Source organism: Vanellus vanellus, assembly GCF_965231255.1.
Source record: "Vanellus vanellus genome assembly, chromosome: 13".
NCBI classification, from domain to species: domain Eukaryota; kingdom Metazoa; phylum Chordata; class Aves; order Charadriiformes; family Charadriidae; genus Vanellus; species Vanellus vanellus.
The window spans coordinates 2769078-2796819 of NC_138918.1; the positions used below are offsets into that span (position 1 = coordinate 2769078).

Here is a 27742-nt window from a genome sequence, read left to right on the forward strand (position 1 = left end):
TTTAGACACAATGATCTTATTTCACTCAACCACATGGACTTTATATCTCTCACATCCTTTATTCCATGTACAGGTTATTTTTCTCTCTTGAATGGCTGCTTGCTGTGCCAGCTGTGCAGTGCACAGAAAAGCCTGAAACCTGAACTAGGCAGCGCACTGATCTTATATTTGCGAACAGATATGAATAGTAAATTCATATTTACAGGAGCGGGGGATAACTGTTTCGAGATCTGCGGGCTTCTCTCTGCTTTGGAAACGACTGGCAGAAGGTCAGTGAATATGTGGAGAGGTAATAGAAGAGAACTTGGGGAGAATTCGCTTTGCCGCTCATATACTTTTTATGTATTCTATTTCGTAAAAGACAGGAAAAGGAACTTCAGTGCAATTTACTTTGGAAGTTAATTGGAGCAGACATTCAAGTCTTAAGTAAATCAGCTCTATATCATTTGACACACAACATTACTTCAATTAGTATGACTTTCACCATTATCTAGACAGAGGAAAAGATGTACCATGCTAATCAGAATATTAAAGTGACACCAGCATTTATATATTATGAATATTTACTTAACAAATGAATGCATGATAAATGAGATGGGTCTAGAAATCTTTCAGAGTAGGGAAGACATGGATTTCCTCCCCCCCCCCCCCAGGAGATTCTTTCTTGTGCCTACTCCAGTTATCAAATTTTCAGTGCATCTTAAGCTGATACCTCCTTCCCCCCCCCAGAGCAGCTCATGTCACAGCTCGTACAGGGTTTTCTGCACATACGGGAATCGCAGGGAGTCTGCAATTTTCTAATTGGCCCGTGAGGCTGAAAGCTATTTTAAGGACAGTCTTTTACACGTGTTTCTACACCAGTTGACCCAACCACTGATAATGAGTCCAAATCTGGAGCGTGAAGCCCCATATTCATCCCAATTTTCACATTCAGAGCACTGTGATCGCCAGGGTCCGTACATTAGTGTGTGGACTATCTAAAGCTGAGCGAGTTCTAGGTCCAATGTCCAGTTGTGACTGTGCTTAGGGCTGTGGACATACATCTTCTCTAACGCTCCCCGAGTAAGACTCACGTACCCTTCAGTATCTTCCCGCTTGGTTATTTCTGGATCATGCAGGCAAAGCACAGCTCGATACCTGTCCGTAAGCCTCAGTGCGCAGTGACAGAGGTATCTCCGCCCTCTGGAGTGTGCGCAGTTGTAAGGCTTTTCTGTGAGTTTTGGTTGCTTGGATTTTTTGGGGGGGAAGAGCTTCATTTTCAGGGCCTGGAGAACAAAGAGATTAAACACAGCCTCTGTTTCCTTTATAATGCACGTTGACAAACGCTGACCTCACGCTCCATTTTGAGACATGCACTGAACTGGAGTTTGAAAACTCGCTGTCAGAGTCAAGCTGAAGTTCGCAAAGTTTCTCCATCTGCTTCTGCAGGTAACTGCTTGGAGAAGGACACAGGACAAGCAGTCTCGTCCCATCCACCAGGCAAAAGATAGGGAATTTACAGGGATGGGCTTCTCGGTGCTGAAAGCCCCAGGAATTTTTAATAACTGCTATTCTAGGATGGACTAATCTTCAGGAGGTGAAAAAAGAGTCGTCAGCGTTGTTGAGAATAGCAGCGAAGTATAACCAGTGGCTCTTGTCCATAACGGTACATCAGGGCTACGGCTTCCGAGGGTTCAGCTCTTTGTTTCCTGCTCTCTCAAACATCGCGGGGCCGTGTGCTCCACGTTTAGGATACGGCTACCTCCAATGTCGGTGCAGAGCAATTTGTGCAGTGACCTTGTACCAGCATTGTCATGATCATTTCTTGGCCATCCATCACGCCAGTATCTCTACGTCCTTAAGCAGAGCAAGTGACACCTTCTAGCAGCAAAGGAACGTTGATTACATCTTATCTAGAGCTCAGCACGGGGGGTAGCTCTCCAATAGCTCTGTCTGGAAGGGTAAATCTGCTGTCTTTGCTGGATTTTTCCGCAATGTACAAGGTCTCGGGAGGAGATTTGGTTGCACAGGTGACTGTGATGTGGCTCCTGTGTTGATTATTTTGCTTTTTTTCATGCTGTTCAAGTTCATTCTCCCCAAAGCCTTTAATCTTCCCTGAGGGAACATGTTGACGCAAAGTTGAAAGCGTTGACACAAACCATCCATACACACAGTGACCCTCACTGGGACTTGCCCCGAACTCTGAAAAAAAAACAGAAGGGGGATTATAAGAGCCCATGATTGCTTGTGAAAGCACAGATACAGCGCTCTTTCTCGCCTGCTACCCTGCCACGGGTCTCCCAGCCGCTTCGCCCACAGCGAGCTCACGGGCAATGCAGCCCCGTGCTTGTGCTGGGGGCTCTCTGTCCTACCAAGACAGATAAACCACGCTCCTGCCCATTAATACTACCTCGTTGACTTCTCCTTAAACAGAGGAAGTCAGCAAGTGCAAAATCCAGTAGCAAGCAAGGCTCATTTTCTTGGAGTGTGTGATGTCCATTGACAGGGTTTGTATGTGTGACTGACACGGTAAATTAATTTACAATAAAAATGCAACTTTCACATAAATGACATCAGGAGACATCTTTAGTGCTCTGCTCATCTGCCTGAAGGGACAATGTGGTTTTCTATTAATGCTAAGATGCACAATAGCATTGCTCGGCTGATTTGGTTTTATTTTTATACTGTGCTGCCAGTTCAATTACAGATATAGACAAGCTGCATCCGTGGCAATAAAGCACCCGTCCTCCAAACAACAGGTTCCTCTGCCGTTCAAACAACAAGGGCACCTAAGAAGTCACTGGTCACTTTTGAAAATGTGGCATCACTGTAACTTTGAAAAAGGTAAGTGTTTGGATTGACACGTTCCCTTATATAGATTGTTTTGCTCAAGTGAAAATATATCTGTTGATTTTTTACAGCTCCCATCAGGTCTGGAGTAGGCATGTCGTATCCATCACAAGAGTAGACTTCTGTATCAAGAACGTCCCTTTCTGTCACTTCTATTTGCCTAATTTGTTGATTTTAAAAACCTTTGGAAAAATCGCAGTTTGCACATACTCAGCTGAGATATTTAGGATTTTTTAGACGTCATATTAATCCCCGTTTTTGCCTCCACTGGGCAGGCTGTGTCCTGGGGCGCTCCCTGCACATCTGACAGCAATGTGTGTGCAAGGAAGGCTGTACGATGAAGTTGCTTGATTTTAGAGGGCTTGATATTGTGACCTTAATGATGCCCTTTTAGCACAGCTTCTGCCTTTGTATGTGCGTGGGGCTGAAATTGTATTTCCTTTGCCATGTGTAGAAGTGACCTAACTCCCATGCTCTGTCTTACCCTTTTTATTAACGTTATCTGGCCACGGGACGGGGTGGGGGATGCAAGAAGAGTCGAGCGCGAGTTGATTCTCCTGCTATCTTATTGTCTGCAGTACATAAATCTTGAAAAGTGTGCTTTGAATGGGAAAGGATACCAACTTAATGATACATTTACTCTAACTACGGCGGTGCGTGCACGGAATCCTAATGCGCGCTGCACTCTCTTCATTGTAACAGATGTTGCCCTCTGCTTATAAAGTAAGTTTATTGCATTAGCTGCCTGTAAGCAGTTTACTCTCCAGAAGATTCATAAAGTAAATTAAAATTATCTAATTATTTGTTATCTCATTTAATAGCGAGATGGTCTTGATCTTCAGATATTACACATCTATTATTACATGACAAGGCCGTATGCCAGAGGGCCCTCTCTGAGCGCTGAACGGCTGCTGAACATGAAGAGAAACCTCTACTCACAACGCAGACGCGTCTGGAGATTGGCTGCAATAACCCTACCAGGGAGAACTCGCCGGACTATGACTTTTATTTATAGATGTTTTTCTGTGGGTACCTGTCCCCCTTGCCTGTTCGCCTGTCACCTAGCCGAGTCCTGCTGCTCCTGGCAGCAGCTCCACAGACGAGAGCCCAGCTCTGCCGCGACGTCTCCGACCTGCCCCATCTCACAGGCTTCATCTCCTGCCAGTTCCTCGCAGAGACCTCATGGCACAGCGCGAAAGGGAACGCTCCGAGCAGACCACAGCGGTTCGTAGGCTTAGCTAATGGCCAAAATAGCGTTTATTTACTAATCCTTAGTTAATTCTCCTCTCCACACCTAACTGACCATTTTGCTTTCAGATCTGCCAAAGTGTCACCTCCCTCCTGTTCTCGGAGCTCCTGGCTTTTACGTTCACACCATCAACCACAGTCTCTCAGGCTCTTGAGTTGGGGTGGGAGAGGCTGGGTCCATCACCTGGGAATGCTCCACAGGCCACGGCACAGCTCATTGCCTTCTGCTTCACGATCAGCACGGGGTGAGAGGGGTCTTGGTTTGGAGCTGAAAGTCCCACGCGCTTGAAGGGGAGAAGAGGTGAGCCCTCCTTTTATTGTAATGCTGATATGTACATTTTATCCTGCAATTTTCTGAGCCATTTTAACAAATTGCTCACGCTGGTGTCACTCGTTTCCCCGCAGATCTCTTAACTCCCAAGTCAGCAGGTAGCGAGCTGCAAACGGTATTTCAAAATGAAAAATCACAGGTGTTTTCTGGATGCCGTCCAAAGAACGGAGCCGGGATTTCAGGCCGAAATCAAATCAGACCACATGGAAAAATCCCCCTGACCATCTCAGACAGTCAACAGATGGTAACGGTGACATTACGAGCCAGCCTTCTAACCTGGGAAACTCACGGCCGTGAGAAGCAAAAGTGTACATTTACATTAAGTTTTCCATAGAAAGGTTTTAATAAGGAAGGGCTGAAACAGCAGTAATGCCACATCACAGATTTTGGTGCTGTAGGAGAAACAGGGGAAAGAACATCCTTTGCTATGTGCCATGTCCTGACTGCGAAACATAATGAAAATCCACATCATCTTCAGAGAGCCGCTATATATAGTATAGACATACACACACACACACACACACACATACATTTTGCTTCTTTGCGCTTATTCTTTGTGCTTTGGAGAGGGGTGCATATTGTTCTCCAACGCAGGGTACGCGTGTGTGTGTGCTCTGTTACTATTAGCCCTCAGTAACGGCTTTTGCTGGCGTCTGGCAGAGGCTCACCCTGGGAAAGGATCTTTCGAGGCGATGTTAGTGCAGTCCGTATCGGCTATTTATGGAAGAAGCTGCCGGGTGCTAACGTTAGGTTTTGTTGCAATTTAGTTTTTTTGTGGGTTTGTGTTATGCAGGAGGCACAGCAGTAAAGTAGTGACATCACCTACATGTAGTTAATATTTGCAATGTCTTTACTAGTTTATTCCGTTCTGCTCCTGATTTGCTCAAGATGTTGGGGATGTCATATCTTTTCCTTATCCCTCTCTCCACCTAACAGCCGCATTAAGACATGTCATTTAGAAAAAAAGATACCAAACCTTTAGCAGGATTCCTTATGTCTTTGCTGAAGCCTGCCGGATAAATATAATTTATGTAGCCTTTGTTGCCGCTATCTATTGCTGATGATGGGGAAATGAATCCCGCAGTTAACGAGAGCGCCTTACTCTTGGGTTACCTGTAACTCTGCATGAGTGCATAAACATTATTCTGTGTTGGACCTGTCAGAGTACGCCCGGGGCTGACGTAAACAATAATTCATTTCTGAAACTGCAGATATGAATGTTCAGGTAGATGCTTGTTGATTATCTAGCTGCTCCTTTCTGAAATTATTTGAACGTACAAAATTATAAATAGCACTTTTCGTCACCAAAATGTAGCTACTCGTAAAAGCACATAGAATTCCAAAATTTATACAAAATGGCAGAAATAAACTATGGGAGGTTTTCATAAAAAAAAAAAAAAATTAAAAAATATTTGAACGAGGATTAGTTTGATTTGGGGCAAAGGATTTCCCCTTCGCTGTTTCTTTTTCTCTGCAGTGGCTGCAATTGAATTCCTGAGGTACATGTGTTAGTTGTGAAAACACTGTCACAAGGTGTCTCAGCTTTAATACTGCAAGAAATACAAACCCTACATCTGTGGGGGAGTACTTTGTGTTTGTCTTGGCAAAAATAGCTGTAGGGAAGCTATGGTGCTGGGTGTTAATGTACCGTGTTGTTAATGGTAACTACTTAATATTTTGCTCATATATTCCTTTGGGTTCATTTAAACAGCAGCTTTCCTAAGCACTGCAGAACGACATAAAATGATAAATTAAGCGAGGTCAAAGAGGAGAAATTATTTTAAATGAACACAAACATCTAATTTGTCCGGACTTGAAATGAATTGAAACGCCAAAGTTGCTAGAGATGACAGCATTGTAAATCCTATTTATCTCTACTAAAATGTCCTTATTTTTTTCCCACTCGTTCTTCGTGCACTCATAGATCACGTCAGTGTAGTGAGAATTGCTCTGCTAAAGCGCAACCAGAAGTCAAGGTTTCCAGTCCCGGGGTACCCATGGGGCCACCTTTGGGTAATGCCTGACTGGTCCATACCGGGATTGGGTGGATCAAACCCGCCAGGGCACGGGAGGGTGCGGTGTAATCTGCATATGTGGCACTTCCAGTTGCCATAGTATTTACTGGATTTATTTATATTTATATATGGCCATTTTTAAGTAGTCATCCTGGACTACCCCTCAAAGCTTATTACTAAATTTAACCCAAACTGTGCTGTACAACCTCAATCCAGTCTTTGCCTCTGCAGTAAAAGTACAGAAGAATAATTTCTTGATGTTTTTGTCATCACAGGATGTCCCAATAGGGACAATTAATGCGCGTGACATGTATGACTTTGTGGCCTACCGATACACGGTAGAGGCTGCTGCCTTGCCCTGTCGTTAAATAATTAAATCGCGCGATGGCACAACCAAAAACGTAGTAAATAAAATAGGGCAAATGATTAAATTACTTAAATTCACCTACTAAGACATTAAAAATGTTATTAGTTTGTGAATATTTATTATGGGAGTGATGAGTTTAATGAAGATTTAAGCATCATCTCCAGTGAACTGAGGCTACTTAGCTTAAGTATGTATTACCGCCGTAAGATGGAATTGCATCCCCCATGTAGTGACCATAAAGCAACTTAAAAAGCAAAAAAGCATGCGTGCTGATTTAAACTTCTGGTTTTGCAGTTAATTACAAATTGGTGCTGCAGCTGATGAACTTTTGGGTCAGCAGCGCAGTCCATGAGCTGATGCACCCCTGGGCCAGCCAGGGCTCGGGGACGCGGGGCACACTGACGCTGTCCGGGAGCAGGACATTTGCTTCACATCCGAGTAGGGATGAACCTCCCCTGCAGGACCTTATCTGCACAGCACATCAACCCCATATGCTGGACTGAAGCCATTAGCGATCAGACTATTAATACTGCCAACAACTACCTTAAGAGTAGCAGGTAGAAAAGTTTTTTTGTTGTTTTTTTTTTTTTTTTCCCATTTTGAAAATGGCTTTACCTTCACCAGTACCTGAAATATTGGCAAATCCAGTGTTCCTATTGTTTGCTCCGTACTCGGAAGACCATCGCTCTTTCCAATTATTTTTTACGCCAGTAGCCAGCCAGGGCTCTGATCCTTTTTGTTCTGGACACTGCACAGAGAAGGGAAAGCAGCTTGCTGCCATGAAATATTGCCCAGAGAGGCAGAAGGCGGAAGGACACCCGTGCTTCGCACACAGAGCAGTCAGACTGGAGCATCCCAATCCTGCAATCAGCTCCACAACTGCTACGTGTCTCCTACGTCTCTTTTTCACGCGCCTGTAGCAGGGACTAACATCTCCCAGGCAGCTCCCGTGCACACTTTGCAGCGGGGGTAGCTCCCTGTCCCTCCTCCCACCCCACTGAAGACAGTGCCGGAGGTGGCGTTACTCACGTCCCCCCTGCCATCTATCTCACCATGGGCTCTAGTCCTGAACCCAAGCAGCAAAGGGCTCTCATGGTCATTTCGCAGGTTACCATGTAGGGAGACACCTGCAGCGCTTTGCAGCCTGTGGGAACTTCTCTGCTCTGAGTCCCGCGAGGTTGAAGCCTCCATCACGTGTTGAGTTCTGTCCTGCAAAGCTTTGTTGTCTTCCAGCAGTCAACTGACACTGTGATTGAATCTAACCTCAAAAGCACAAGTAAATAAAACAGGAAGGGAAAAAAAAAAAAAAAAAAAAGTTTATATATTCTGACCCTCCAGTTCAAGAAGGACAGGGAACTACTGGAGAGAGTCCAGTGGAGGGCTATGAAGCTGATCAAGGGACTGGAGCACCTCTCTGCTGAGGAGTGGCTGGGAGCCCCGGGGCTGTCCAGCCCGGGGAAGGGAAGGCTGAGAGGGGACCGCATCAATGCTGATCAATATCTCAAGGGCAGGTGGCAAGAGGACGGGGCCAGACTCATTTCAGTGGTGCCCAGCGACAGGACAAGGGGTGACGGGCACAAACTGGAACATGGCAAATTCCGTCTGAACATGAGGAAAAACTTCTTGACTTTGAGGGCGGCAGAGCACTGCACAGCTGCCCAGAGAGGGGGGGAGTCTCCCCCTCTGGAGCCATTCCAAACCCGCCTGGACGTGTCCTGTGCCACTGCTGGAGGTGCCCCTGCTCTGGCCGGGGGGATGGACTAGATGATCTCCAGAGGTGCCCTCAAACCCCTGCCAGCCTGTGATCCTGTGGTATCTTTAGAAGCTTGCTGGAAACCATGAAGTATGTCCTGACCTGTTAGAGGATTATAGTAAGGGCGTATTAGATTTCTTGCTGTTCTTGGCTTTCTTCTTCTGTTCAGCACAGCCCTAGTAATCAGATGGTGTCCCGTCCCCGTCACCCGGAAAAGTCACCCCCCCCCCCCCGCCTGAGGTGGGCAGTGCCGCTCTGGGACCCCTGCTGTCCCCTGGCTGAGGCTCCCGTGCTCCTCCCGCTCCCGACTCCAGACACAGCAGCTCCCGACAGCCATTCATACAATTGGTCTAACAAATATTTTCCTTCTGACAGGGGGAGAGGATGACAAATCCTCGAAGATGCCATATTCGCTTTATTGAAGGTCTGCAAACCGGCAGCCCGTACCCGGGGCCGGGCGACCTGGGGCTTTATTTTGGCAGTGAGTTTTCAGCAGTCTCATGGCACCCTCTGGACCATCTCAGCCTTCCTGAGGAAGTGTGAAAGCCTCTCGCACGGTGGCTGTTACTACGGAACTCTTTTTTCCCCCGCTAGCTTCCAAGTGTTGTCACGTACCGACACAAGGGCAGTAGCTTTAGGGTGTTTATTAGAGCGTCCCCGAGCATCCCCGGCCCTGAGCCCCCTGGGCCTCCAACGGGGGAAAACAAGTGAAGCCGCGTTCGTTGACCGTAACACGAATCGACTGCCGCTTGTGCTGATGTTTTCAGCATAATCCATTGCGGCTTGAACATGTTGACTATCTGCATAATTTCTCCTTGAATAATTTTACTGCCATATGGGATACCGCAGACCTTGAGCCGCCGGCGCTGCCTTAAACCCCTCCGCGCATTAACGAGTCTCACTCCACGAGCGGTGCGCAGCAGCGCCCGCATCCCTGGGACGGAGCCCACGGTTTCTGCTGACGCTCGGCTGTAATACTTTCCAGGTGATGTGGTGGCACGAGGGATGGTTTGCTGACACCCACCCTGTTACGAGGAGCGCTCACGAGTGGTGACGGTCCTGCGGAGAGAGCCCCTGTGCTCTCCTGCGGTGGGGCCGTCGGGGCTCCGCAGCGCTGGGGGCAGGGGGCACGGAGCAGCCCCCGCTGGGGAAAGGAGCTTTTAGGGTACAGAGAGGATTTCGGCCTCCAAAGCTGTCAGGCTGGGTGTTTTCATCAGCACTGATTTGAGATTCTAAAGTTAAAAGAGTGTTCAAGGAAAATGACCGGCTGAGCCTCGCTGCGCGGGAAAACTTATGGAATTCTTCAGAAAGCTGCTGTCCTCTACCATTCAGCCTTAATGCTCGGCGTAACCTCTAGCAGTATACGCTGCAGTTAATACTGTTGACAAGCCAGGACGTCTTTCAGTGCAGACTTCGTGTCTCAATTAAATGGAATTTGTTTCAGCAAATAATGCTTGTCAAAAGTGGGGCATTTTTGCCTCAGGACTATTACAAAGATGCTATTAGACGTTCCGATAATCAGCCATCTGTGGCTCAGTGTTCCAATAGCTCCATGTGAGGACAGGCTAATTTTTCCCAGGCCAAAATTATAATTATAAATTAAATACACAGACATGGCAGGCTAATCTTAAATACAAAACCATAGGGCTGTAGCGCACGGTGCGCGAGGAAGCTGGGCGCTCGCCTGTTCCAGCCTTACCGCTTTTAGGAGAAGCTCTCCCACCGGATCGATGCGCGGAGGGGCCGGCGCCAGCGCAGAGCCGAGGAGGAAGGCTGCCGGAGAAGCACGCGGAACCCAGAAAGACAGATTGACATCTTTGAATCAATCAGCGAGGGCCAGAGGCCGCCCTGGTCCGTGCCCTGCATCCCCCAACCCCGTGGGATGCTGTAGGACTGCGAAGGGCTTGTGCTGAGCGCCGCGGTGCCGGTACGCTGGGAAAGGGCACGCCGAACCGCAGTCCTGCCTGCTCTGGGTGCGACGTGCGGAAAGGAGACTCCAGAGACTCCACAACTGAGAAGGCTGTAAAGGAGGTATGTTTATTCAGCGCTGGGCAGCACGGGGGGGGGTCTCCCCACCACGATCGTGCGCGCCCAATGCAGCAGCCTTCCCAAATATATATAGTACTTAATTACATAATCATAAGGTTTCCCAATACGCCTATACATATGCATAACCTGTCCCCGCTTTGCATTAAAAGTAGCTCTAAGAAGTGATTTTCATAAACTCCTCCCGACTGCGCTTGCGCGGTGCCTCCTGGTGGTGGTCGCTGAGGGTCGTGAGGATGAAGGCTGATGATGCCTCTTCATCACCGCAAGTAACATTTTGTCCCTGCGCAGACTCAGTTCTTCTCTGGTCTCTGCCCAGACCGCAGGGTTGGTTTCCGCTGCTTTTCAAGGCACACTCTTATTCGTTATCAGGAGCTGTCCTTGGCAATCTCAAGACTTCCTGCTTCGTCCATTTTTTATCAGGCCTGTCCTTTAGGTTATGAATCACTGCTAGTCAATCAGTACGCAACGTGTTATTGTCTCTATCATATCCCCTGACTCAGGTGGTGCACCTTCCTGAAAGAAGTTCATCCCCGCCAGGGGCGGGCGACGGATCCCCCGTCTGCCTCGAGCCCTCCCCGCACCTTTCCACGTGTTATTTGTCCCATCTGGACCTGCAGGTTCCCAGCTGCAAATATACAGCGACGAACTTGTGCATACGCCCGCAACAACACGCGTATCCGTACGGAAGTGACACTCAGCTGCTTTTTTAGGGGTGGTGAGGAGCTCTGCTCATCACTTCGCCCGTACTTTAGCTGAATATGCACGCCCACATTTTAAAAAGCCATTGATTAAAAAAGCCATTGATTGCCAACTTACATCCCGCACAAAAGGAGGCAGCATCCCGCCACCAATAATCCTAACACCGAAAGGATAAAGCAGACACTGTCAGCACACGCTTTTGTCAAGTTTTATTGTAAAATTTGAAGAAAAAGAGCATTTACAGTATCTATAGAGAGCACTTTGTGTGATTCTTTTTTGCCCCTCATCTTCCGTATTGAGTGTTACTGCAAATACGCTGCATGAGTGGTACTATATAACACATCAAAGTAAATACAAATGTATTTCAAATGTTGCACACTAATACGGTGTTGGTACAAATCTCTACTGAAGTTGATGTACTAAAAATACTTTCACATATTTTATAAATAAGGGGGGAGAACTCACGTGTACAAGCATTACAAGAGGAGGCATTTTGGGGCAAAGCTGACTTTTATTTTGCCATTGCACATTTTCCAGTGCGTGTGTTCAGTGCTGAAAATCATTAGTAGTCTGTCTTGAGACAAAGGAACCCGACTTTTAGGGAGACTGAAGGGGATGTGCTGCTGACGTGTGGTACAGGACAAGGACGGTGCATCACCGGCACCGGCGTGAGAACTTGCCCAACGATGCAGAAGCTCTTCTGTCAAAGGGGAAAAGAGAAAACACCCCAAACCCACCTATTAGGGTTACCAAACCTTTTTTAGCAGGTCGTGTGGCCTGTTTTTGATTTACTTGCTGAACAAGCTTTTTTGGGCAGGACCCAAGAGCTGGGAGCACACAGACTGATGAAATCAGTGTCAAGGGGAACAAGCAGCTGGAAATGCCGCTCAGAGACAATGGGAGAATGAAAAAAGGTGAAAAAGCCCTCAGTTTGGAAAAGAGCCCCTGACCCATAAGCGACATTTAGCGGCAGGATTCCTGCCGCTATTTCTAGGCTTGTGCTTCGGGGTGGATTTAAAGGACACACCGAAGCCCAGCATGAATAAAGAATCCACACAGGCAAACCACAGGCTTGCGGGTCTGAAACACAAAGCTGTAGCAGAAGAGGCAGATATTTGTCTATTAAAAAGCAAATGAGTGTTAAAATGCTACTCTCTGCTCTTTCTGATTTAGGTATTGACAAAAGTACTTGAATTTTGTTGGTTTTGTTTTTTTTTCAGCCGTAGCTTTCAAATTTAATCATGATTTTTCATTAGTTTTCAGTGTCCTCAATGAAGGTTGGGGAAAGAAATAAAAAAGCTCTTAGCCTGCACTCTCCTCACCTTTTATTTGGAGAGAATCACAATTTATTGGGTTTTATTTTATTTTATTTTATTTGGCCACATGCTTGCCCAAATATTTGTCCATGAAGAAGGGGCGGGACATTTGGGATGTCCCATGCTCGGGACACTTCAGAAGTGAGACCTTACTTTAGTTAGGACACTTAAGGCATGTTAGTATTTTTCGTACGCACACGGGGCTACCAGCAGTCAGTCTATTTTAAACCGTGCAAACATAAAGTATCCATCAAGCCGACCCCATCAAGTCCCTCTTTTAACGGCCTCGCCACCTCCTCGCTGGGGTGGACACTGGTGCCAGGGCCGGTGCTCCGGCACGTGGGGCTGGACGAAGCCACTGGATGGGTGGGGGAAGGACCAGCCATGGACCACCAGCACTGGATCCCACACGGTTAAGGCAGCAGCTGCTGCTTTCCTTTCTAAACCTAAACCAAAATGCCAAACCTTTATATTTACATCAATCCTCTTATTCCCCCCCTCCCCTTCTCCATGTAGTATCCTGCTATACGCTAAGTCTGTGATGGAGCGGGTTTGGAGCTTAATGCAAGAGACTTCTGCTAACGCGGCGGTGGGCTCTGGCACACTTTCCAGTCTCGCTGGCCACAGCGCACAACACAAAGCCGTGTTTCTGTGGCGGGGGGGTAACGATGCAGGGCAGTACAGCGCTTTCTGCTCCGGCACTTTTCCTGCCCTATTGGCTTTAGAAATCACCAATACCCACTGTGATTTGTGCTGATGTGGTCCCTGTGCGAGGGGAGAAAGGGCAACACCGCAGCAGTTGTCACAAGCGTGACTGCATCCCCTTCCTCTATTAAAAAAATAAAGGCTATTGAATGTATGAAAATTAAAAAAAAAAAGGAAAAGTATCACATAAAGAGTTTTCAGGCTTGAGAAAATGCCTTGCCTTGAAACAATAAAATCTGCTTAAGAAATCATGAAGCAGCTCATGTACCTACCGGATTGACATAATTTTACAGCGAGAAAACACCGCGTAATTTTGGCTACGGGATATAAGCCGGCATCCTGCGTGCCAGCGGTCGGATGCCGGAGCCAGCCAGCCTCAAAGCTGCAGTTGTGTTTCATACAGAGCCGACTTTGTGCTGAGCAAGCTCGGGAACTGGAGAGCTGCCGAGAGAGCAGGGCCGGCGCTCGCTGCCTGTGCCAGCGCCTGGCGCCGTCCGGGGGGAGTGCGGCTGTGCGCGGCGCAGCAGGGAGCCCTGTCTGCGCGAGGAGCAGATGTGCTGGATGGAGAGAACGACCTGGAGCTTAGCTATCAGCTGGGATAGAGACCTTTTCCGATTATTTCAGAAAGTGAAGCTGGAGAGGGTAACTCATAAGCCGGTAGTTAGCCTGTATGTGTGGTCCACCCATATTTTTGACACTGTATTTTAAAGTTATTGTCTTGGGTTCTGTGTAAAAAATAAAAAGGACTGGAGCCCAATGCAACACTCCCAAACCAGACAAATGTAATACAGCTCTTCATACTGAACTGTCCGCACAAGAGGGTGTTCAGGGCTGATGCTCAGCTCAGGGAAATTCTGCATCCTTAAAGCTCAGGAGCAGCTCGCAGAGGGTTCCCGTCCTGCAGGGGCAGCTGTGCTGAAAGGGGTGAGGGGTGAGAGGGGGAAATAATACAGTTGTTTTAAAAGACCCTCAAATTACTGGCCAACGCCTTATTGCTCTTTTTCAGCTTGGCTGAACCTGACTAAAGAAGAGGGAGGTGGGAGTCCAAGACGCCAGCCTGGAGCCTGGTCTCCCTGCCTGACCCCACGCAGATGAGGCTGTGCCTGTCCTCGAAGCAAATCCTCTGCAGAAACGGTGCACTTAGAATCATAGAATCATAGAATCAGTGAGGTTGGAAGGGACCTTTAAGATCATCAAGTCCAACCATTAACCTACCCTGATAAAACCACCACCACTTCTAAACCATGTCCCTAAGCACCTCATCTACCCTTTTCTTAAACACCTCCAGGGATGGGGAATCCACCACCTCTCTGGGCAGCCTATTCCAATGTTTAATAACCCTTTCAGTGAAAAAATGCTTCCTAATATCCAATCTAAACCTGCCCTGACATAACTTGAACCCGTTTCCTCTTGTCCTATCACTTGTCACCAGGGAGAAGAGGTCAGCTCCCATCTCTCTAAAACCTCCTTTCAGGTAGTTGTAGAGGGTGATAAGGTCTCCCCTCAGCCTCCTCTTCTCCAGGCTAAACAACCCCAGATCCCTCAGGCGTTCCTCATAAGGTTTGTCCTCCAGACCCTTCACCAGCTTTGTAGCCCTTCTCTGGACACGCTCCAACACCTCAATGTCCTTCTTGTAGTGAGGGGCCCAAAACTGAACACAGTACTCGAGGTGAGGCCTCACCAGTGCCACTTCCCTATGCAGAAACTTCCCTCCAGTTACGGGAAGTCAATTAACATCGAATTTACCGTGACCTTAACTAAAACATTAAAAACTTTCTCTCTGCAATCCCTGCAGCAGAAAAGAAAGCCGCCCTTCAGGTGACGCTCCACTCTCTGTTCTGCCGCGATGAAAGGCGACGTGCCAGGCGTCGCTGCCCCCTCTCGCTGCACGCTGAAGAGTTAAAGAGCATCTGGGAAGCTCACAGCTCCTGGGTTGGGTGTCCCACGGCGCAGAGAGGGATGTGGCCATCAACCCACGCGTGGCATCACGCACAGGCAACCCCTTGCTAATCTGGGAATTTGAGGGTTGCTTCTGGAAATGCCAGCGCTCCGACCTTTCTGAATCGGGATGGGCTTCTTGTTTGATTTAGTGCTTGTCCTGTTTACTAGAGGCAGCTGGCTTTCTGCTCTCTGCTGCGCTCGCTGCCTGTATCTGATGGCTTTGGACAAGTGTCAACGACACCACAGACTGCCAAGGGTTAGATGCTGAAGTGCTTAATTAAACAAGCCTCTCGGCAGCGGCAATTTGCATGGTAGAAGCACCACAGCAGGGCGCTTTTTTTTTTTTTTTTTTTTTTTTTAAAGTTAGTATTGGGAACTGGTTGAAAAAAAAAAAAGACTTTTTTTTTTTTTTTTTTTTTTTTTTTGTGGTGTTGCTTTTTGTCTGGCGACTCCAAGCATTTGGAAAATATGACCCATAATCCCCCCGTGTTTCCCAAACTTAAGGCGAGACCTGCAAGAGTTTAGTGCCACTGGCATGAGTTTTCATCCCTTTTTCAGGAGTTTTCCTTTTTCTTACCATGAGGGACACATAAAGTTTAAAGAAGGCAAAAAAATGAAGGAAAACAGAGCTTCTTTACTAGCCAGTCATGTCTGTGAGCACTGTAAGTGACCTGAGCACCCTGTGTCACGGCACCGAGGGGCATTAACAGCACCACGTGAAGGCACCGGTACATCTTCCACCGGGCTCTGCGGGGCCGATCTTTTGTGCCGTACACACTGACTTACGGGCATCAATTTGGCTGGTGCGGAGAGTAGATCGGGCCAAGAACATAACACGTCGCGCTGGTGATGCTCAAACCCTCCTGCTCCACCTGCACAGGCTGCAAACCCCACCTCATCGCACCGGGCGGCCACGGGGACTTCAGCGTCCAAGGGATTTTGGCAAACGCATTCGGCTGGGCTGCAACAGCCGCCTCGCATTCCATGTAATAATAAAAAAAAAAATAGATGAATCGTTGTGGCTCTGTATTTGCAGCCCCGTTCATCACAGGGCCCCAGCTCACCCCCACCACTTGGGCACGAGCCCCGAATCAGCACCTTGGCATTTTGGGGGCATCCGGACTTTCACCAGGCGTGAGCAGAGGTGAGGTTGAAGCCTGCCTGTCCCTTTTCTCTGTTTTTAGGGTCGTTTAAAAAAAATCCTCATCGCCCGGCTAGTTTATTATTTATTTGTAGAGATCAGCGTTAAAAAAGAACCAACCCTCTTGTTGGAAGCAGGGTGAAAAAAAAAAGGGTGACATTTCAGGTGTCTTTTTCCTCCTCTGGCAGAAAGGAGCACTCTCTTCCCGGGCTCACCGGGCTTGGCTGGGAATTTGTCCCGTCCTCAACACCAAATATCGCTGCACCGTCTCTTTTTTAAAAGAAACACGCGGGTTTTCCTGGTCTATTTTATTTCTAGCTGCTTAAAAAAAAAAAAAGCATCAAGGGAAAAAAAGATAAATAAAAATCTGTTGCTCCAGTGGGGAGGGGGTGAGGGCAGCACGGCCACGCGGCAGGAGGGTCGAGATGCACGAAGGGGGGAAGGAGGGGTGAGATCCAGAGAGGAGTTCAAAGCATTTGGGGAACAGCAGGTGGTGGTACCCGTGGGGAAAGCCCACGGCTGGCAGTGGAGATGGGTACCAGGGAGGGTGGAGGGGGATGGGGCAGGGGGGATGAGCTCCAGAAGAGGTAAGTAGAACATCAATCTCTGCTTTGTTTGCCATAACCTAACTGTACTGTAGGGCTTTATTTTTTTCCTTCTTTTTTTTTTTTTTTTTTTTTCTTTTTTTTCCCCTGTTAGCCCAAGAGAAAATGTGCAAAGCAGTGAGTCTGGCAATAAATGTGGGTTTCCGCTGGGAGGCAGAGCGGGAGTCGTAACGCGGTACGGAAAGCGGGCACTGGCCGCTCGCCCGGCGGGATGCGCTTTGTCAGAACAGGCAGGATTTACCCCCAGGTTTTCCAAGGGAGAAGTCATCTGAGTGTGAGGTGGCGAGTCACGGGATAGGAAATCCCTGGGGTTGAGTGTCCCAGTCCCAGGAGTGCGATGAAGAGAAGCAACAGCTACGCACGTAACCCGAGGGATGTTCATGTAATTAAAGCCCTGAATGGGGAGGGACAAAGGGGGTCTTAGGGCAAAAAAAATACACAGGCATCCCAGCATGCTGCGCCTTTGATGAATAACGAGGTTATTGCACTCATGTCAGCGCTCACCTCTCCCCCAGCCTCAGTTCCCTCGTTCCTGCTCGTTTTGGTGACCGGTCGTAGAGTCATACAGGGAATTAGCTGTTATCTCCTTACAGAATTGAGATCTCGGCCTTTTTATCCGTTTTACGCAGTACCTAGCACACTACCAGGCACTCCAGTAATTAAGACCTAATCACGGTATAAATCAAGTAAGTAAGTGCTTGTCGACAGGTCATCAGGACCCGTGTGTCTCTCGGGCCAAGCCGTGCTCGCGGAGGTCGACACAGCCAAACGGCCCCACTCCTCCAGAGCGGGCGAAGGGTCTTCCGTGTCCCCTTGGTGAAGGGTGACCGAGCAGCCCGGCCGGTTTCCCAACTCCCACCCATCCCGTGGGCATGCCCACCTCTGCCCACTGAAACCTGTTGGGAATTTTGTTGTTTGTTTGGTGTTTCTTTTCTTTGTTTTTTTTTTTTTTTTTTTTTTTGTGGTGGCTGTAAAAAAAAAAAAAAGTATTAAATGTTAAGAAGTTGTTAAAGAAGTTGTTAATTATTGTCATGGATTCCAAGTTAAGGCACTCATGAGTTTTCTCTCCAATTTAAAAGTGGATGGTTTCTAAACAGTCACTGAACTGCATAGTTAAAGACGTTAAGTAAAAACTCTCACTCATTCAGAAAGTGAAAACATACTAAGACAAAACAGTATTCCCATTATACTGCTGTTTAACCTCTACGATGAATGGAAAATGCATCTGATCTTGGGAGCAGAGTCTTATTGTCAACCAGGGACTATTTTTTCTGTGATTCTAGTGTCAGAATACCCAACCGATACGTGAGTGTTATCGGATAACTAAAGGGTCATTAATTCAATTTAAATTCATTTCAATTAATCACTGTGATTAATTAATTTATTAGCTAGGAATGAATTGTGAATTGGTGGAGAACGCGAAGGGAGTGGGAAAGGAACTGGCAGACAAAGAAATGCAGTCTTTGACAGAGCTGAAAGGCAAAAATGAGTTGAAGCATTTTTTGAGTATATATAAAATTTTTGTGTCATAAAAAAAATAAAATCAGAGTAACAAATGTGCAGCACTTTAATGTCAGATTTGACTGTCATTGGAACTGTTCACAAGTAGTGTGGACAATCTATGTTGTACTTCATTTTCTAAGTATGATATATAACCATCAGGATAATTTAGAAAACACATCACCAGAACTTGGGCTGAAGAGGGAAGAAAGGGAACATCTTTGGAAGGTCCTAGTGGGATTTTTCAAGTGAACGCTATTCCAATATTTTGCAACAAACAAGAAGAAGTGAGGTCTGTTACACATCTTTCACAGCCTATATATAAACCAGCCTCAAGAATATTCACCTGAACAGATATATACAGTTTTTTTTTAATATTCTTAAAAAAGTAATATTTGCTTGATCTATGACACAATGAACGCCTCTACAGGGAAACTTACCATAGGCATAATAAAATAGTCAAGAAGTCATAAAAGGTAACACGAGAGCAGTGTTTGGCCTTGGTAAAACACATTGAGGATGACTGCGATGTATGGATACAGCTTTGTTCAAGAAAGGAGTTGTGCATATTTAAAGGTACTTACAGAGCTGGTCTTCTCCTTTCCTTGACACGGGTATGTTTCCTAACCGGGTGAGTAGAAAATCACGGACACCATGCATTGCTAAAGGAAGGCTACGCCAATCTGTTTTCTATGTCTGTGTTGCAACGACGGGATAGTCTCTTCTAACCCCTATGGCTCATAAGTGAAAAGAGGTGTAGGTTTCAGCCTATGGGTGTTGAAGGGCAATTTCAAGGACTCCACATTTAATGAATTCATAGGATTCAGCTCCCCTTCTTCGTCTGTCTGAACAGATTTTTATATATTCTCTACAGAACCGAAAAGGTTTCAATTCCTTCAGGTCTACAGCCATGCTAAAATGCTAGTCTTTCGGTAAAAGTTTAACATTTAAAGCAAAGATAACCAGTGTTAGTCTGCGTCCTTCTCATTTAAAATCCCTCTGCGTGCATCGTGAAATGGGTGACTTTAAGCATCTGTGGAGGAAAATAATTACCGCGCCACTACATACGACTGGATGCGTTCAGCAGCTGCTTTCGCACAAACTCTGGGCAACACGGTCATTCGCAAAACGAGCCGGGTCTCTCAAAAGGCCGATGGGTGGCTCCGATGCAACAGATGTTTGCCTTCAGAGAGAGTTTTCACCCACCTCAAGACCACATTTTCAGAGCAGCGCGTGAGAGAGACCCGCTCGGATGCGCCTGTGGATGGCGGCAGTGGGGCTCCCCCGGTTTGCATGGCTTTGCGAGCCGTAGCTGCTCTCGCCCTGGTTGCTTCACGGTGACGGATATAGAAAGTTACAAAAAAGCAACTGGAAAAGTTTTTATATCTTCCAAATGTGCAAATGGATCTGTATTTTTATGGGAACTCAACTGAAATTTCTCAACGCCAGCTGCGGCGTTCTAGGGTAATTCAGCCCATTTTACATGAATCTCTTTGCTCATAACTAAAAGATAATTGACTATAAGCAAGTGTACTATAAATGGGAAGGAAAAAAATCACAAAGAAAAACTGTTTCCCAAGATGTCTGAAAAAAAATAGGCAAATTAAGGCTACGACTAGAAAATGAGTGAGTTTTCTATTAAAAATAGCCTCTGTCATTGTAGCTATTATTTTCCGAAGAACCAAGTGACTTCAGCGCTACGAAATATTTAACGAGAGAAACCAACAATTTCTAGAAGTGTTGCTGCCTCCTATGGGAATGACCGTAACTAATCCTCTGCCCCCGAAGAGCAGATTCTGCATATCGTGCCCGAGCTGACCGCACTCACAAGCCGCTGAAAGACCATTGCCCCCTTCTCAACGCATTTTTTTACAAACTCTGACTCCCCCCCTCAGTGCTTCCTGGCTTTTTCCCACTCTGATGGCCTGGATATTTCATGCCAAATTTCTCAAATACAATCGCACAAATAGGCGTTAGAAGAGGGGGGACTCGTAACATCGCCCTCAGTAGCTCCAAGAGCAAAATTAAGCGCAGAAGAAAGCGAGCTGACAGTTACTATTTCTGTTATGCCTCCTTCGGAAATCACATCCGCCAATCCTCCCAAAGCCATCCTGCCGAGAAAACTGATCAGTTTTCATTAAATCGCTCTCCTAGGTCTCTGTGGGTTGAAAACCGCTCTCTGATGCTTAGTTTCCCCCATCATCCAAAGGTGAATTTTAACTGCAGTCACTGCTTCTGTGGCCCCTCTGTGTCGGGGCGGGGTGGTCGGCACAGCTAAGGGGAAGGTGTACAGGAAAGAAAACTGATGGCTCGAACGTAACACAAAAGCTCCTCAGGATGGAAACTCAAAATCTGTTTTGTTCTACAGAATCGCTAGGTTTCGTGGCTTATACGATATCTCAGCGGACATATTAGTCGCTTCCCAGCATTTTCTCATAACCACAAATCATACCCCCAAATAAAAAATATCCCTTCAAACCCACTTCCTATTAGCAGAGCATACCTTATATTAGAAAACTTGCAAGTAGACCAGTGTTGTACCATGAAGCCTATACAGGGGTTTTTTGTTTTTGCTTTTTTTTTTTTTTTCCCAGTGTAAAAATATACAATGCTACTGCTCATTTGTTGCAGCGTAAAGGTCCAACCGGTACTTGCCTGCCAAAGGCTCTCCTGCTATCGCCCTTTCATACCTCTCCAACCCAGACCACTGTGTTACCCCTCCTTATACCTGAAACCTCACAGCGTAACGTATTTTGCCTCCCATTTATAACAAACAATGAATCTTTAGCTGGTGTAATGAGATACTGTCCAAATAACCCACTGTCTTTCATAATTCTGTTGTAGTTGCTCCAGGGCCAGTCTTTGGATGTGAGAGGGTCCTTTAAATTCTTCAGTACATTCATTTTCCCCGTTGACAGCTCTACAAAAAGCACATCTGTTTGCAAATGTGAAGTAGCATATATATAGTACTGATTGCCTTCAGTGAAAGAGGGTTGAAATGTCAGATCAGATACGTGTATGTTTGTTTGTAAGTCGTAAATCAACTTGATTTCCCCTCGGACAGTTAGAGCCTGGACTTTGATCCTGCCGCTGTCTTCATCCGCACTGACCAAATAGCGTCCGTCCGGTGAGATATAAGGTGTGCCCGACACGTCGCCGTTGGGGCCGATGACGGCATCGGTAACGCTGTCAATAATGAGCTGCGGCGACACAGCCACCGACCTATTCCTCCTACATTGGACAAAGAAGTAACCGCCCAGGTGGGTGTAAGCCATGGTCTGCGGTACGCAGCTATAGTTTTTGAAGTTGATAGTCTTGACGTGGGTCACAGTCTCCAGGTCAATTTTGTGAACTGCGGATTTCGATTTGTTAAAGATGAAGCCGAACCTGAAATAGAAAACATGACACTGAAGTCATCTCTGGAGACACGGCGATATGCTTGAGAAAAGACCAAAGTCAGCTGAACTGGGAAACTCTATCCTGTTGGTTTCGTAAGCGTGTGCAATAATGTTGTCTCTTTTCTGTAAGAAATCTCTCTCGTTTTAGTGCTTCTAAAACGTGCTAACAGGAGGTATATATTTCACTTAAAATTAGCAACCTGATCCTGGAAGCTTGAATATACGCGTGGGTATTCCAACCACGTCTTCAAAAGCTGAAGCCTTTTATCAGGAAGACCAATTTACAATAGGAATGGTATCAAGACTCGGGTGTTTTCTAGGCCATTTCTAGGCCAATATAAAAACGTTGGCTATTTTTATATTTAATCTGTTGCAGGTCTAGAGAGATGTAATTCAATATATACTCAAGACTTCTTCAATCTCAAGACAGAAAAATTTTCCAAAGGAAGCATATCCCTGCCCGGTTGCGGCCAGAGAGCAACTTCGAGCTGTATCTATAACCACTGAGTGAAGACCATCTCCCACCTCATCTCCTAAATTATAGCTCCAGAGGGCAGCTGTGACGCGCGGTTGCTACCCGGCGTGCCCGGGGACCACCGCAGGAGCTGCTGGCAAGGCTGAGGTGTAGATGAGACTGTATCAAGCAGCGTCCTGCCAGCCCAGGGAAGGTGTGAAAGATTTCTCGAGGAACATAACCAGCCAGGGTGCACCGAGGAAAAGGGGTCTTTGTTTTCTGTCTCAAGAGTGGGCAGACAACTGTGAGCAGTGAATAAATGTTCTGTAAAAGATATATATGCTGCAGCGCATCTGACCTTTGCCGAAGACAAGAAAAGGTCAAGAATAGCCAAGAAAGGTTTCTGCTTAATTTGAGAGGGAGCCCATAGAAACAGCCCGTTTGTGTTCCCCTGGATTCACAGGTCACTGATACTGACTTAGGAAAACTAATTTTACATCGAGTATCTTTTCATCCATTCAATGCAGACAGAAGGAAATGAAGTGAGGGCTTAGTTTTGTATCTCTTCCCCAAAAGATGTAAAATTGCTTTGTGAAATGTGGAGGATAACATGCTCGCATGCAGATAATATATATTTTGCTTAAAACATTGGGTTTCTTTCTTTTATTCTTAATCCGTCAATGAGACACTCGGCAATGATTTCACTTCTAAAGAATGAGCCAATGTAGTGTACGATCCCATGAAAATCACTGGGCTAAGCCTTTCATTTTCCCATTATACTTACATCCATTAGAGCCTTCAGAAAATATCTGCAGTGGAGATTCGTAGTGCACTGTGTGTGTGGAAATTGGATATGACACTTGTATTTCTCCTGGATGAATGCATTTTAAGCACACTTTAAAAAATGTTTTCCCCTACAGCAGTTTTTTCCCCAAGACTTTCTTAATACTTGGCCAAATGCCTGAAGAAGTTAAAAAATGGTTCTTATCATAAACTTTAATTTAAAAAAGTGGGTCAGAATGTGTTTTATGTGCACACAGCTGCAGAAGAGGCGCAGCGCTGGCATGAAATCTGTGATCTGAAATCTCAAAGAAAACCTTGCACTTAGAGAGTTTTTAATAGACAACAATCTACCCTGGGAACTAATAAAAATGAATACATTCCTAGATATCCACCTGAAATAACAGGCAGCTGAAATACATATGCGGGAACATTTGCATACAAATATTTTTTGGCTTGCGGAAGAGATTGCTTAAATATTCGCCTTCCTGGGAAACGCTGGTATTGCCATTTATTGTTTCTGAGTGGAGAATTTAGAACATGATCTCAGTAAGTCTCATTAGACTGTGAGCAATTATTTTTCTGTGCTGAGGGTGAGAGAGAACGGACAAAGATCTGGCCCCGAACAAAGAAATAGGAAATTAGGCACAGCAGTCTCTGCTTTGCACATGGAAAACTATAGACAATTATCTACATTTAATACTTCTTATGGAAGATCATCTGTATACAGCCGATTAATCACACCGAAGCAAAAAGACAATAAAACAACAACAAAAAAAGTGTAATTGTCCCACCTTCCTGTCTTTGAACCCAGACCATACCTTCTCAGCTCAGGCTTTAACATTCAGCAGAGTCATCTACCTCCTGGCACGACTATTAGTCATAACGATATTTTAAAAGCAAACTGGAAAAATGAGGTAGGGAAAAATTAAGAACGACAGCCGTGAAGTATGGCTCATTATTTTGTGTTTCAGGAAGCAAAGTTATTTATTTTGGATCAGATTCAAGACATAATCATTTAAGTGTGACCTCCCTGTCCTCGGTGTTCACTGCAGGGAACACAAGATTAATGTACGGAGTTACATTATGAATTCTTGAGTGTTTAACTTAGCTAAACTATATTGGGAAAAGAAGATGGTTAAACGGTTGTTATGTTGTAACATGGTAAGAATAGTATAAATTGCTGTGCAGCTATCCATTTTGATAATGTTAAAGGGAGGCTTCCCGTGCCTGCTGGGAAGCAGCCAGTATCACTCCAAGTTATTAGTATGTTAGTTATACAATCTCATTAACCACTACCTCACATTAACATTCAAAACTGATGGTTCAGAGAGGTGAGCTTTTTAATATGCAGCGCATACCATTTTTCTGCTCAAACCACACACCTCACACAGAGATCCAATATTTGAACAAGTTGGAATCACATGGAAGGACCACGCTTTATGCTTCCGGCAGAATAAACTTACACCACTTCAGGCAACAAGTCTTTGCCGGAGGTTTCTGCACAGATCCATAAAGCGGTTTTGAGGGAGGGAAGGCAACTGCCCAGCCATCAGATTGCTGGCGCAAGGACGCCAGGGCAGCGTGTCACACTGCGCTGCGAGGAGGCAGGGCTGACCGAACCGAGGCTTGAATGCCCGTGCGTGGTCGAAGGGAAGTCCAGGTTTGGTTTCTGCTGAATAACTATTGGTAGTTTGCTCGACCATTTCTCCATTTAACACGTGAAAAAGGGGATAAGAGTAGTTAGCTTCATCATGAACTCATTCATTCACATTTGTCAAGTGCTGTAAGATTATTAGAAGGATGCCCGCTAGAAGACAGCAGCATGGTCACCGTTGCTATTCATTAAGATCATTTCTTACCTAACGTGATTAATAATAAGATTCGTAGGTGGTATGAAAAAATCATCCACTCCTTCAAACGGCGTGCGGATAACGTGCTGATCCTCCCCAGCGCTTGCCTCTGGTATCACCTACAATAAATACACACCAGGTTGAGTGCAGGAAAAGCAGCGAGTAAGGCAGAAAGGCAAACAGAGATCACGCAGTCGTACATGGTACTGAGTGGCTTTTCCCAGGGATGTAGTAGACTGAAACAGATTAATGACTCAAAATATTGTTTGGTGTAGCTGTCTTGAAAAAGGTGTGCTAATAAATAGTATTTGAGGCTTGACATTTGTAAGGTAAGTACACAACTTGACTTTCATAAGATGCGTATAATCTCGAGAAAGAGCAGTCATGCAGGAGCTGAAATAGCATGACAACACCAAGACCATAATAATTTATTCCTCGCTGCCTAAAATAAACATTTATTTCATGGCTGTATTTATTAATCTCACTTAAATGCACAGCGATAATTTACCAGCTTGAAGGATCAAACACTAACTCACAGCAGTTAATTATCACTTTGAAGGAGAAGAACTGTTCATCCATCTACCGCACCATATAGAATTCAGGGAGGAGCAGAGAAAGGCCCTTTAGCTGTCCTCCACCACAGCGCACACCTCCATGGCCACGGGAACTCAGCTCCTCCACCGCTCCGGAAAAGGAGAGGTAGTTTTCAAGAGTTAAAAGTCTTCAATAAGTAAGTTTTCAATAATTCAAATGTTAAATACTCAAATTGTTTGCTTGGTTCGAGATGACTTTAGTCCCTTCATTAGGAACTTCTGCTGCTCTAATGTGCAACAGTAGTTGCTTTGAATTTATAGCTACATAATTCATTAAGGAAATGCAAAAACCCTACCAGGTTTAGTTCAGACAGCTGTTCTGGTCATGCCATTTAGATGTCTTCCAATTAGATCGCTCAAGAGAGATGCCCGCTCTTGCACAGGGCTTTCACGAGGCCACACATTTGCTTCCCAGAAGCCAATAACGGCTAATCAACAGCACCCCGCTAGTCGGCTGCATGAGCTCTTTGATAAATCCCTGACTTCCAAAGAACGAGTGGAAATTTAGATCAACCTCTGCAGTAGCATCTGTGTTCAAAAAGATAACAACGCATGTCTGCAACTAACTGCCGCAGGTTTTAAGAATGAACTTTGCCAGATTAGTCACTGCCCACCTTTAGGGAAAGAAGGTCAGAAGAAAGAGAAGATCTGCTGATGCTGATGCTAATCTCATCCTCTACACGTGTAACTGCACTTCATAAAGATAACAGAAAGGACTATCTGAGAGCTGGAGCGTTATAACAAGTTTCCAACTGTGCAGATGGTGTGTTCCTCTTAATAATCACACACTTGTGACATCTCTCCTTTAATTACAGAAACCTCTCACAGCTGGATGGAAGAAATTAAGTCAGAAAGGGTAAAGAGAGCCCATTTCGTCTCCTTATATTCTGTACCAGGAACTGCTCGTCCCCAGGTGAGACAAGCTGGTGGCATTGCCTCAGAAATTTCCATTTATTTGCCCCCATTCCATTTCTGGTGTCTTTTCATAGAATTATAGAATGGTTTAGGTTGGAAGGGACCTTGAAGATCATCGAGTTCCAACCCCCCTGCCCTGGGCAGGGACACCTCCCACCAGCCCAGGTTGCCCAAGGCCACCTCCAGCCTGGCCTTGAACACCTCCAGGGATGGGCCCTCAACAACCTCTCTGGGCAACCTGGGCCAGTGCCTCACCACCCTCACAGGGAAAAACTTCTTCCTAATGTTCAATCTGAACCTGCCCTCTTCCAGTTTGAAGCCATTCCCCCTCATCCTATCGCTACATGCCCCAGTAAAAAGTCCCTCCCCAGCTCTCCTGTAGGCCCCCTTTAGGCACTGGAAGGCCGCAATAAGATCTCCCCGGAGCCTTCTCTTCTCCAGGCTAACAGCCCCAACTCTTTCTTTTCCTGAAAATGCCCATGTTGATTTGCTGGTCCATTCTTTATTATTGAAACTCTGCAGGCTGCTGCCATTATCTGGGACGGAGCATGCGGCTGGTGGGGACGGCTCGTCCCACCATCGTGGGGCAGCACCTCCAGCAAAGCCTTGGGCAGCCCCAGGACTAATGTAGCCTCCAGATATGTACGTTTTTAGGTCAGAAAGCACAGCCACCCTCCTTCTCTGCCTGTCGGGGAACGCTTTAATGTAGACTTAGAAGCAAACATTTCTGGTAGAAGATGTATTCACTTGACACCTATGTTTCCAGAAAGGTTGGGCAGCAAGTGCCAGAAAATAACTACTAGAGAAGGGTATGTCTGGATAGATCAAATCAGCTCTGGTGTCAACTCTGTCATATGACATATAGCAGCAGCAAAACGCCCAATTAGGTGTCTACACTTGGTGTTTCTGTACTGCCAACAGAAGAGTGAATCCTCGAGGGCAATCCAGAAATGAAAGCTAATTTAGTTGTCCAAACCTCTGCGCATTCCTGTGCCCCAATGTCACTGTGGGTCTGATGGTGCTGACCGTGGGGAAGCTCCGGGGACCTCGCTGGCAGCCCTCCAGCGCAGTCACTGACAACCAATACCAGAATTTGTCCCTGAGGTTTTACATTATGTTTTTTTTCATGGCCCAGAGAGCTCTTTTCTGTATTTTACTATGAAAGGAACAATTCTACCACATTATGCTCCATCATCATTCAAAAGGAGGCTGAAGGCTTGTGATAGACAAGTGACAAAATGAGTTTAAGA

At 46.1% G+C, this 27742-nt stretch overlaps 1 protein-coding gene across 1 annotated transcript in view; it reads right to left on the bottom strand.

Moving 5' to 3' along the window:
- Positions 1-21183: 21183 nt before the first annotated feature.
- FSTL4 (follistatin like 4) overlaps positions 21184-27742 on the bottom strand; it is a gene marked incomplete at both ends in the record, with an annotated part of 245959 nt that continues 239400 nt past the window's right edge. The window contains 2 exons of the mRNA XM_082490055.1: positions 21184-21886; positions 24994-25103. Of these exons, the coding sequence (XP_082346181.1) occupies positions 21184-21886; positions 24994-25103 (813 nt within the window). The remainder of the gene's footprint in view (positions 21887-24993; positions 25104-27742) is intronic.